This window comes from Aquarana catesbeiana, linkage group LG05, assembly GCF_042186555.1.
Source record: "Aquarana catesbeiana isolate 2022-GZ linkage group LG05, ASM4218655v1, whole genome shotgun sequence".
In the NCBI taxonomy this organism is placed as follows: Eukaryota; Metazoa; Chordata; class Amphibia; order Anura; family Ranidae; genus Aquarana; species Aquarana catesbeiana.
Genome location: NC_133328.1, coordinates 60279725 through 60293111, shown reverse-complemented (window position 1 = coordinate 60293111; position 13387 = coordinate 60279725). Strand labels below are relative to the sequence as shown.

Genomic DNA, 13387 nt, shown 5'->3' with positions numbered 1-13387 from the left:
GATCTAATACAGCCATGAGTCTTTTTGGGAAAGATGCAACAAGTTTTTCACACCTGGATTTGGGGATCCTCTGCCATTCCTCCTTGCAGATCCTCTCCAGTTCTGTCAGGTTGGATGGTAAACTTTGGTGGACAGCCATTTTTAGGTCTCTCCAGCGATGCTCAATTGGGTTTAAGTCATTGGCTCTGGCTGGGCCATTCAAGAACAGTCACAGAGTTGTTGTAAAACCACTCCTTCGTTATTTTAGCTGTGTGCTTAGGGTCATTGTCTTGTTGGAAGGTAAGCCTTCGGCCCAGTCTGAGGTCCTGAGCACTCTGGAGAAGGTTTTCGTCCAGGATATCCCTGTACTTGGCCGCATTCATCTTTCCCTCGATTGCAACCAGTCGTCCTGTCCCTGCAGCTGAAAAACACCCCCACAGCATGATGCTGCCACCACCATGCTTCACTGTTGGGACTGTATTGGACAGGTGATGAGCAGTGCCTAGTTTTCTCCACAAATACCTTTTAGAATTAAGGCCAAAAAGTTCTATCTTGGTCTCATCAGACCAGAGAATCTTATTTCTCACCATCTTGGAGTCCTTCAGGTGTTTTTTTAGCAAACTCCATGCGGGCTTTCATGTGTCTTGCACTGAGGAGAGGCTTCCATCGGGCCACTCTGCCATAAAGCCCCGACTGGTGGAGGGATGCAGTGATGGTTGACTTTCTACAACTTTCTCCCATCTCCCGACTGCATCTCTGAAGCTCAGCCACAGTGATCTTTGGGTTCTTCTTTACCTCTCTCACCAAGGCTCTTCTCCCCCGATAGCTCAGTTTGGCTGGACGGCCAGCTCTAGGAAGAGTTCTGGTCATCCCACACGTCTTCCATTTAAGGATTATGGAGGCCACTGTGCTCTTAGGAACCTTAAGCGCAGCAGAAATTTTTTTGTAACCTTGGCCAGATCTGTGCCTTGCCACAATTCTGTCCCTGAGCTCCTCAGGCAGTTCCTTTGACCTCATGATTCTCATTTGCTCTGACATGCACTGTAAGCTGTAAGGTATTATATAGACAGGTGTGTGGCTTTCCTAATAAAGTCCAATCAGTATAATCAAACACAACTGGACTCAAATGAAGGTGTAGAACCATCTCAAGGATGATCAGAAGAAATGGACAGCACCTGAGTTAAATATATGAGTGTCACAGCAAAGGGTCTTAATACTTAGGACCATGTGATATTTCAGTTTTTCTTTTTTAATAAATCTGCAAAAATGTCAAAAATTCTGTGTTTTTCTGTCAACATGGGGTGCTGTGTTTACATTAATGAGGAAAAAAATGAACTTAAATGATTTTAGCAAATGGCTGCAATATAACAAAGAGTGAGAAATTTAAGGGGGTCTGAATACTTTCCGTCCCCACTGTATATATATCTATATATAGATCTATATATATATATATATATATATATATATATATATATATATATAGATCTATATATAGATATATATACATATCTATATAGATCTATATAGATATATATATACATACACACACTATATTACCAAAAGTATTGGGACGCCTACCTTTACATGCACATGAATTTTAATGACATCCCAGTCCTAGTCCAGAGGGTTCAATATTGACTTAGCCCACCCTTTGCAATTACAACAGCTTCAACTCTTCTGGGAAGGCTGTCCACAAGGTTTAGGAGTTTGTCTATGGGAATGTTTGACCATTCTTCCAGAAGCACATTTGTGAGGTCAGGCACTGATGTTGGACGAGAAGGCCTGGCTCGCAGTCTCCGCTCTAATTCATCCCAACAGTGTTCTATCAGGTTGAGGTAAGGACTCTGTGCAGACCAGTCAAGTTCCTCCACCCCAAACTCGCTCATCCATGTCTTTATGAACCTTGCTTTGTGAACTGGTCCGCAGTCATGTTGGAACAGGAAACTGTTCCCATAGTTGGGAGCATGAAATTGTCCAAATTGAGTTGGTATGCTGACGCCTTAAGAGTTACCTTCACTGGAACTAAGGGGCCAAGCCCAACCCCTGAAAAAAGAACCCCACACCATAATCCCCCTCCACCAAGTGATTTGGACCAGTGCACAAAGCAACAAGGGGGATTTGTGCTAGGGGCATATGGCGAGAGAAAGAATTTGAGCTGGGGGTATGGGGGGGGGAGAGATTTGTGCTGGGAGGGGGAATTTTAGCAGGGGGGGATTTGTACTTGTACTGGGAGGAGGAGAATTTATGCTTAGGGGGTTAGATTGCAGATTAGTACTCAGTTTTTTTGAGGGAGAGGAGATTTTCGCTGACACATTGACACATAATGCCTATACATCTTGGGGTGGGGGGGGGGCACAATTTGGCATGTTTGCCCTGGGCTCTAGATGACCTTGTCCCGACACTGCTTGGTGGACTGAGGAAAGATGGCTAATAGAAGTGTGGGGGGGTGCTATACCACAAGCTACAAAAAAAGTGTAACTGCACTGAAGGTGCAGCTTTAAAAAGGAGAGAAACCCTTTAAATCTGTTTGTTTGTTTTTTTTTAAAGTGGACCCCAGGTGGTTGATGCCATAATGTGCTAGTATACACAGTATGACAGACCTACCTGTTAAACTATCCCCTGACGCTTTCATCTTCGCCCAGTCTTCCTTCTGGGTTCTCACTGTCCGGTTGCTTGAATATCTGGGCTGCAATGATGTCACTCCTGCGCATGCGCACGGAGCTCACCATCTTAGCACAGCGCTCACGGCACAGGCAGTGCTCCATTAATGCTGATTTGAGTATCTACTAAACAGTGCAGGTTTAGGGGCTTTCCAAGGTACTTGCAGGTAAGACTTATTATAAGCTTACCTGTGGAGCAAAATGTACAAGGTGAGATTGATACCACTTTAAGCCAGCTATCTTTAATCCAGTTATCATTTGTTAAAAATCATTCAACACAATTTTACACAGAGTGTTGTCATAAAGCATTTGACCATTTTTACAGGAGACAGAAGCATTTGTGACTCCATCAGAGTCCTGCTTCTCCTCTGCTGTCCAATCACAGGATGGGGACAGGCTGGTAACCAGCCTGTATGGCTTAACTACAGCAGAGAAAATAGAACAGTGATCTAACTATGTTACTTGGCATCCATACCACATAACTGGCAGAAAACCTTTACAAATCCTCAAAACAGTTAATGCATAAGTACTGTATGTATGTGTGTATGTATATGTATTTCAGCTGTCTATTTAGCTGTTTGCCTGTAGAACAGCTTTAAGCAGCTTACATTATGTATAAACCAAGAACAGGCAGGAAAATCCTAATCGATGGTAGCAACACAAAAGGCTTCAGGCAAGAGATGATGGGGGGAATTTTACCTTGGGGCATTTTGCCTCCAGGCTCCATAGTGACTAAGTAGGTTGCTATCGTAATATTTTCAGGAAGGTATCTGACCATCCTAAAAATAATACAGGCTAGCATTGCATCGCATCGCATATCATTACAGTCAGTTTGCATGTCATATTGAAGCAATACATTACAATTTATGACATTATTGCTCCTCACCTTTGAACTGTTATGCTGACACCTGTGAGTTCCAGAAAACCATCCATCACTGGAGCACTGGTTAATGTCTATTTTTTGCAGGTTCACATCCACTTTAAGCACTCCCCTGGAAAAAAAAAAGAAAAACTATTTTAAGGGAAAGAGTCTGCATTTTATAACAAATGTTTTAGATATTGTATGTGTTTAACCTGTGTATGCAGCTGTTTGACTTGATGCAATTTTAAATATAATGGTTAAAGTCCAATTTACTTTCAGAGTAAATTAGCTAAATACATTCCAAGCGTATTGTGCAAAGTGTTACATTTCATTTCCTTTAGAAAGCAGCCACAGCCTGAGTAGAAAAGCCTGTCCCCTGACAGCATGCCTTAGAGTGGGACCCTTGCTCCCTGTGGGGAAGCAGTGATCTCTCTGCAAAGGTCCAACACACCTCCTGCTGAATTAGAGCTAGAGCTCTCTAACCAGCAGAAAGCATGACTTTTACTCATTGCAGCGGTATAGGTCTGACCCAGTAGGGGATGTGTCGGACCTCTGCAATCAGACTGTCCCACTCTGTAGTTGCTGGAATGGGAGAGGCTTTTCTACTTAGGCCCTGCTCACACTGGTGAATGGGGTCATCAGCGATTAATAGTGGAAGACCCAGTGGGGAATTCCTGGTGATTGGCTGCAAGCGGAAGCCCCTTTGAAAGCAATGGAAGGCTAACAGCTCCTGCAGATATTCGTGTAATCACTTAAGCAGCAATTACCTAGCAATGATCAGCCCTGGATGCAGACAGTCCAGGGCTGATTAGTGATCACTTGCGAGTAGCCATGAATAGCTGCGGGAGCTGTCAGCCTCTCATTGCTTTCAATGGGGCTTCTGCCCGAAGTAACACTGGCTGAGTCTCATGCACCTAATTGCTAAGTGCCTCATTAACAAGTGTGAATAGGGCCTTATACTGAAACCAATTTAGAAAGAAAATAAACTGTAAGACATTAAACACCTTCTCTTTTGATGCATCGCCAACTTACTAACAGACATTTCAGCCTGGATATCCCACCACTTCCTCAAATTCAACCTATCCAAAACCAAGCTCATGTGATTTCCTCTTCCCTTGATTTCTCTGTCAAAATCAATGGCTCATCTATCAACCCGCCTCCCACGCCAGGGTCCTAGGCGTAATCCTGGACTCTGAACTATCCTTTTGGCCCCACATCCAATCGCTGTCCAGAGCTTGCAGCCTCAACCTCTGCAACATCTTAACCACTTTAAGACCGGGCCACTTTTTTAGATGTGGTGTTTAAACTCAAAACAGTTTTTCTTTGCGAGAAACTTACTTAGAACCCCCAAACATTATACATTTTTTTCTAATACCCTAGAGAATAAAATGGCGGTCGTTACAATACTTTCTGTCACACCATATTTGCACAGCGGTCTTACAAGCGCATTTTTTTTTTAAAAATACACTTTTTTGAATTAAAAAATAAGACAACAGTAAAGTTAGCCCAATTTTTTTTTATATATTGTGAAAGAAAATGTTACGCCGAGTAAATTGATACCCAACATGTCATGCTTCAAAATTGCGCCCGCTCGTGGAATGGCGACAAACTTTTATCCTTAAAAATCTCCATAGGCGACATTTTAAAAATTCTACTGGTTGCATGTTTTGCATTACAGAGGAGGTCTAGGGCTAGAATTATTGCTGTCGCTCTACCGATTGCGACGAAACCTCACGTGTGTGATTTGAACACCGTTTTCATATGTGGGCGCTACTCACATATGCATTCGCTTCTGCACACGAACTCGGCGGGACAGGGCGCGTTTACATTTTTTTAAATTATTATTTATTTTACCTTTTATTTTTTATTTTTACACTGTTTTAAAAAAAAATTGTGTCACTTTTATTCCTATTACAAGGAATGTAAACATCCTTTGTAATAGAAAAAAGCATGACAGGACCTCTTAAATATGAGATCTGGGGTCAAAAAGACCTCAGATCTCATGTTTGGACTTAAATGCAAAAAAAAAAAAAAATTTTGTCATTTTGAAAAAATGACAACAAAAAAATGTGCCTTTATGACGTATGGGCAGAAGGGACGTTTTGACGTCCCTTCCGCCCCGCTATGGTATGGAGACAAGTGGGGGCTATCTTCCCCTCACTCATCTCCATACCAAGGAAGGAGACAGACGCGATCGCCTCCACTGCTGCCGATGGCTCCGGTAAGCGGTGGAGGGCACCGGATATCGTGGCGGGGGGGCCCTCTCCAGCCACCGATAAAAGTGATCTTGCGGCGAATCCGCACAGAGACCACTTTTATCTTGTACCAGGCCGCCGGCAGTACACGGGGATACCGGGGTTATGGCAGCTAGCTGCTATAACAACGATATCCGTCCCCAAAATAGGGACGTACATCGGCGTGCGGCGGTCGGGAAGTGGTTAGCGATACGCCCCTTCCTAATGTCACCACAAAGATTCTAATCCACTCCCTGGTCATCTCCCGCCTCGACTACTGCAACTCCCCCCTCATTGGCTTACCTCTAAATAGGCTATCCCCCCTTCAGTCCATCATGAACACTGTTGCCAGACTCATCCACCTTACAAACCATTCAGTGTCTGCTACCCCTCTCTGCCAATCCCTCCATTGACTGCCACTCAACCAACAAATTCAATTCAAGATACTAACAATAACTTACAAAGCCATCCACAACCTGGCCCCCAGCTACATCACTAACCTATTCTCAAAATACCAACCAAATCGTTCTCCTCGCTCCTCCCAAGACCCCCTGCTCTCTAGCTCTCTTGTCACCTCATCCCATGCTCGCCTCCAGGACTTCTCCTGAGCCTCTCCCATCCTCTAGAATGCTCTACCCCAATCTGTCCAACTATCTCCTACTTTGTCCACTTTCAGACGATCCCTGAAAACTCATCTCTTCAGAGAAGCCTATCTGGCCCCCACCTAACAACTATACATTTATTTTCTCCATCAGCCCATCCCCCACAGTTATCACCTCTTGTATGTCTTGACCCTCCCTCTTAGATTGTAAACTCTAACAAGCAGGGCCCTCTGATTCCTCCTGTATTAAAGAAAAGGCCAGGAACTGCATGCCCAGCATAAGTGTAAGGCCTACATGACTGAGTTAGGCTATAACCAGAAGGTTGTTGTTTTTAATAAAGTACCAGGGGCCTGCCTTATTGGGTAATTTGGGGGACAGGGTGGGGCTGGGTGCGGCAGTGGGGGTTCAGTGTCAGGAAGGAGCCATTTGGGATCAGTCTGAGCCCGGCAGCAAGAAGAAGACATTTTTGGTAGCCCTTGCCCTGCTTGTTTTTTCAGTATGGAAAACGTGGACGCACTACTGGGGTGGTTGCGGACTGCTGCACTGTTGAACGGCCCTCAGTGGCTGAATTCCCAGCTTGCCAATGTGATCCAGGTAACAGCATCACCTGCTCCCGCTCGCCCACATGCGAGGAGGTCTCTGCCTCCTGCGTGCCTCAGCACGGAGATGACCCCTAGGGTGAGTCGCCGCTCAGAGAGCTCCATCTTGGACCCTTCAGCCCCTAAGGCTAAGAGGCCGACTCCTTTTACCGCTGTGGGGGCTGGGAGGAATCCCCGTCATCGGTGGGACCCGGCCAGGAGAACTTCTTCTGTTTCTCCCTCAAGCTCCCCTTCACCTGATCATCGGGACCATGCACCACCGGTCAGTTTAAGCGACGCAGTGCCGTATCGCAAAAAAATTGCCTGGTCATTGAGCAGCCAAATCTTCCGGGGCTGAAGTGGTTAAGGAAAATTGAATAAAATGTTTAAAATGTTATTTATGGTTGTTAGTAAAGGGTGTTGAATGCGATAAAGAGTAAGGAAGGTAGGCTATGGCAGCCGCAACATCAGCCAAGTGTATTGTATTTGTACTGTCTACCATCATGTTGTAAAGCGCTGCGTAAAGTGCTGGTGCTATATAAATCCTGTATAATAATAATAATGTACTTGGAATGTATTTAGTTGATTTAAACTGCGGGTTTAATTGGGCTTTAACTGATTTAAAACTGTGCTCATTACAGCACCGAGGGAAGCTATCTGCACTTTTTAAGGCCCAACCCAGACTGAGCAAATGAAGATGTCTAAAAATAATGCTTAATGTGACACATTTTTTTCTTTAAATAAATGTGCAATTTACATGCTTGGAAAATAAACGTAACTAAGCTTGCGTTAAATATCCATTTATTGAATTAACAAAGTCAAAGCAACAAAGATTATTTTTTCAGGAAGAGAACCTGGTGTGGATTATCACCGGATTATTGGGCAGTGGTTTGTGTGCTTATATTTCTAATAAAATTATTTAGCTTGTTTGGATTTTTTTATTTTTTTAGTATTGCTGTTTGTGAAATAGATTTGAGATTACCGTACTTACACACAAAAACATTTCACAATCTACTGCTTAAAAAAATAAACATCTTGTATGTCCCTAAATTAAGTTTATCTAATATGTTTTCCCAGCACAGTGAATGGCCTAGATTTGTTGGTTAGTTATACCTTGATGGTAAAAAAAGTCAATTATACATTGGATAATATAACTCCTATTACAATTTAAAGAACATTAAGATTCACTAATTCTAATTACCATAAAATGTATAAAGTTGACTCCAAGGTTTTTCCATATATACTAATCAGGCATTGAAGACAGAGCTGCTGTTAGAAATCACGGGGCCCCATACAGTCTACCTAACAGGTAACAACCCCCCCGGGCCAAAAGTGACCAAGGACATAGAACTATTAGTTTCTTTTTCTACATGCTCAGTTGCACAGATGAATAGGGAATGTTCTGAGGCTTCTTGCTCATTCACAAACCGAAGTGTAGTAAACCCAGTTTACTACGCTTCAATGATGAATAGACACAGGAGTGATTGGTACCAATCACCCACTGTGTTCATTCAGGAAAGGAAGGGGCCAGTAAATGACATCCCCTTGTGTGTCCACATCGGCTTTCAGTGGGAGAGGAGGGAAGCCACCAGCGCTGTGGGGGAAAGGGGCACACAGGGGGCCCCGTGCAGCCGGAGGGAGGGAGAGTAGGAGAAGTCGTCAGCGATGCAGTGGGAGACAGAAGAGGATCAGTGTCTGCAATAAGTCAGTACAGCCGACCCTCCTGCTCAGCAGGTGCCTGGGCCCCCCTTTTTGAACTATTTTGAGTACTTGAGGGCTGGCTGTACTGCCTTATCAGCGGCCCTGATTGAAGGGGCACAAGATTCTTTATAATATACCAATACTTGCTGAAGGCAAATTTGGTAATCTATACTTCAAAATTCTCTACCAAAGGAGGTGTCAGAGAACAGTATAAGGTAATTTAAATGTAGATAAAATGTCTTTCCTATTAACAATGACATCTCCAGGCATGTGAATGGTCCCAGACAAGAGATTAAATCAGAATGAACCCACCGAATTAACTGTTTGCAAATAATTAAATGTTATTAAATCCTTGAATATACTGATGTTGTTTTCAGCAGCATTTTCATTTATGTTCTGCCTATCAGCACATGTACAGTCTATGCTACATTCACGGTTACCTATGTGCTTATGTCAGCTTTCAAATTTTGAGCCACTTAATAATGCTTAGTGTTTTAGCAAATCACACGTGCAGCACCATGGCAAAAGAAAATCCAAATAAAGGCTAAGATAGAACCATCCTCAGCAGATCGAAGGGTTTAGTTCTGCTATAAAGCTGAAGTTTAGGGTTAGACAATTTTGCAAAGTTGCGCAAGTCCAGCTTGGGCCAATATAAGTATGCATGTGCCATACCTGGCTGATCCTTGTGGAAGCTGGAAATCACTGTAGAAAGCACCACCTCTACAGTGATTGTCACTGGCTTTGCTGTTCCGAGCACGGGCACCATTTCCATTTCCTCAAGGAATGCAAAGTGTTTTCTCATTGGGGGAGATGGAGAGGCAGGACGGTGACATCACAATCTCCATCTCGCCCAATTGGAGAATGCTTTGCATTCATTGAAAAAAAAGCAAAGTGTGCTTTAAATGGCACCTGTGCTGAAAAAGCAAACTTCTGTATTCTTGAGGCAGCAGGGCAGACACTTGGCATGGGACTCTGCTAACTTGGCAAGTTAGCAGAGTTAGCGGTGATCACTGTAGTACCAGTTCCTATTACAGTGGTTTCCAGCTTCCACAGAGATTGGCCAGGTATAGCACGTGAATTCCTACACTAGTCTAAGCTGGCCAAATGTAACTTTGCCTAGTCCATACCTAAACTTTAGCTTAAAGAATGTGTTTTTTTCTTAATGTGATTATAAATTGAGAGTTGCCAATTTAAAGTCAAGTTTTGCCTTCTTCTGGATTAATGGTATTGATTTATTCTTATTTTGAACTGTATGAACATTGATATCTCTTTGGAATCCTAGATGGCTAGCTATTAGGCCCCTTTCAAGATGGCAGAGCTGATCTGTGTGGATAGCTATGTTAGCAGTGGCTGGCCCACAGCTAACCGGCAATCAGGGGGACGATATGCAACCTCCTGCAGACCTGTTTGCAGAGGGGTTTTACACTAAAATCCCTCTTCACCACATCAGAACCATGTCCAACAGAGTAAAGCTAGCAACTCGGTGGCATCTATAAACATGAATCTTTATTGGCTACATGGTAAGATCCAGTCAAAACACAGGCTTAAGCGTTTCGGCTATACAGCCTTACTGGTAGGACATCAGAACCATTAGATGCAGTTGTATCACAGCCCCACTCACATCTATGCCACACTGACAAAGGGGTCTAAGGGCAACAGATTAAATCCTTGGCAAATTGTAAATTCCAGTAATTTACTGCAGATACGCAGACACAGCCCACATGACTGCTCTAAAATTTCTTTTAGTTTACCGTTTAACTGTTAATAACTTTTGCAACATGTTAGCTTTCTATAAAAAAAGGATAATGACAGCATCTGCATGAAAGCTGACACGTGAACACCTACTAAGACTCTGTTCTCTGATGGCACCTAGGCTGCCTTATATTAAATGTTCACAAACTAAAATACTCAAGTTGCCATGGGGACTGACAATAAGCTGCATCATTACACAGCTGATGATAGAAGTTACTGTATCTGCGACTTGTCAGGAGATTCATCATTCTCTCTCTTTTTAATCTCGCAAACATGTAATAATTATATAACACCAGACACTTTTCAGAACTATTCAGCCTGGCAAATGTTTAAAGCACAGTAGAAGTTGTATTATCCGCATGTGATGCTGATGGATGTAGTGGTCGTGCTCTCCTTAGCACTAAACGTAAGTGGGAATTTTTAATCAGGTTTAGTACTTGGAGGATTAGCTATTTTATTTATGTTAAAAATATACAATAATAATAAAAAAAACAACAATAAAACTATTCACCTGTGTACCTGTTTATGAATGGGTTTATTGTGTACTAACAGTCTCATTGTTGCTATGGATACCGGGATGTAAAGTGTGTTCTGGGGGCAGGATACAGGGTAGACTAGAGACTATTGTGTGTGCTGAGGGCAGGATACAGGGTTGTGTGTGCTGCGGGCAGGATACAGAATAGAGGCTAATGTGTGTGCTGGGGGCAGGATACAGGGGAGAAACTAATGTGTGTGCTGGGGCAAGATACAGGGGAGAGACTAATGTGTGTACTGGGGCAAGATACAGGGGAGAGACTAACGTGTGTGCTGGGGCAGGATACAGGGGAGAGACTAATGTGTGTGCTGGGGCAAGATACAGGGGAGAGACTAATGTGTGTGCTGGGGCAGGATACAGGGGAGAGACTAATGTGTGTGCTTGGGCAGGATACAGGGGAGGGACTAATGTGTGTGATGGGGGCAGGATACAGGGTTGTGTGTGCGGCGGGCAGGATACAGGGGAGAGACTAATGTGTGTGCTGGGGCAGAATACAGGGGAGAGACTAATGTGTGTGCTGGGGCAGGATACAGGGGAGAGACTAATGTGTGTGATGGGGGCAGGATACAGGGTTGTGTGTGCGGTGGGCAGGATACAGGGGAGAAACTAATGTGTGTGCTGGGGCAAGATACAGGGGAGAGACTAATGTGTGTACTGGGGCAAGATACAAGGGAGAGACTAATGTGTGTGCTGGGGCAGGATACAGGGAAGAGACTAATGTGTGTGCTGGGGGCAGGATACAGGGTTGTGTGTACTGCATGCAGGATACAGGGGAGAGACTAAAGTGTGTGCTGAGGCAGGATGCAGGGGAGAGACTAATGTGTGTGCTGGGGCAGGATACAGGGGAGAGACTAACGTGTGTGCTGGGGCAGGATACAGGGGAGAGACTAATGTGTGTGCTGGGGCAGGATGCAGGGGAGAGACCAATGTGTGTGCTGGGGCAGGATGCAGGGGAGAGACTAATGTGTGTGCTGGGGCAGGATACAGGGAGAGACTAATGTGTGTCCTGGGGGCAGGATACAGGGTTGTGTGTGCTGCGGGCAGGATACAGGGGAGAGACTAATGTGTGTACTGGGGCAAGATACAGGGGAGAGACTAATGTGTGTGCTGGGGCAGGATACAGGGGAGAGACTAATGTGTGTGCTGGGGGCAGGATACAGGGTTGTGTGTGCTGCAGGCAGGATACAGGGAGAGACTAATGTGTGTGCTGGGGCAGGATGCAGGGGAGAAACTAATGTGTGTGCTGGGGCAGGATACAGGGGAGAGACCAATGTGTGTGCTGGGGCAGGATACAGGGGAGAGACAAATGTGTGTGCTGGTGGCAGGATACAGGGGAGAGACCAATGTGTGTGCTGGGGACAGGATACAGGGAGAGACTAATGTGTGTGCTGGGGGCAGGATACAGGGGAGAGATTAATGTGTGTGCTGGGGACAGGATACAGAGTAGAGACTAATGTGTGTGCTGGGGCAGGATACAGGGTAGAGACTAATGTGTGTGCTGGGGGCAGGATACAGAGTAGAGACTAATGTGTGTGCTGGGGGCAGGATACAGGGTACAGACTAATGTGTGTGCTGGTGGCAGGATACAGAATAGAAACGAATGTGTGTGCTATGTGTGTGCTGGGGGCAGGATACAGGGAGACTAATGTGTGCGCAGGGGCAGGATACAGGGGAGAGACGAATGTGGGTGCTGGGGGCAGGATACAGGGGAGAGACTGTGTTTGCTGCGGGCAGGATACAGGGGAGAGACTAATGTGTGTGCTGCGGGCAAGATACAGGGAGAGACCAATGTGTGTGTTGGGGGCAGGATACAGGAGAGAGACTGTGTTTGCTGCAGGCAGGATACAGGGGAGAGACTAATGTGTGTGCTGGGGGCAGGATACAGGGGAGAGACTGTGTTTGCTGCGGGCAGGATACAGGGGAGAGACTAATGTGTGTGCTGCGGGCAATATACAGGGAAAGACTAATGTGGGTGCTGGGGGCAGGATACAGGGGAGAGACTGTTTGCTGCGGGCAGGATACAGGGGAGAGACTAATGTGTGTGCTGGGAGCAGGGTTCAGGGGGAAAGACTAATGTGTGTGCTGGGGGCAGGATATAGGGGAGAGACTAATGTGCGTGCTGGGGGCAGGATACAGGACACAGACCAATGTGTGTGCTTGGGACAGGATACAGGGGAGAGACAGATGTTTGTGCTGGGGGAAAGATATAAGGGAGAGAACAATGCGCGTGCTGGGGGCAGGATACAGGACAGAGACCGATGTGTGTAATGGGGGCATGATACAGGAGAGAGACCAATGTGTGTGCTGAGGACAGGATACAGGGGAGAGACCAATGTGTGTGCTGGGGACAGGATAAAGGGGAGAGACCAAGTTGCATGCTAGTGGCAGAAAACAGGAGAGAGACCAATGTGTGTAAAGAGGGCAGGATACAGGAGAGAGGCCAATGTGTGTCCTGGAGACAGGATACAGGGGAGAAACCAATGT

General features: G+C 45.1%; 1 protein-coding gene across 1 annotated transcript in view; it reads right to left on the bottom strand.

The window, feature by feature from the left end:
- GPR158 (G protein-coupled receptor 158) overlaps window positions 1–13387 on the bottom strand; it is a 364240-nt gene that overhangs the window by 282196 nt on the left and 68657 nt on the right. The window contains exon 2 of the mRNA XM_073629786.1: window positions 3526–3631. Within this exon, the coding sequence (XP_073485887.1) occupies window positions 3526–3631 (106 nt within the window). The remainder of the gene's footprint in view (window positions 1–3525; window positions 3632–13387) is intronic.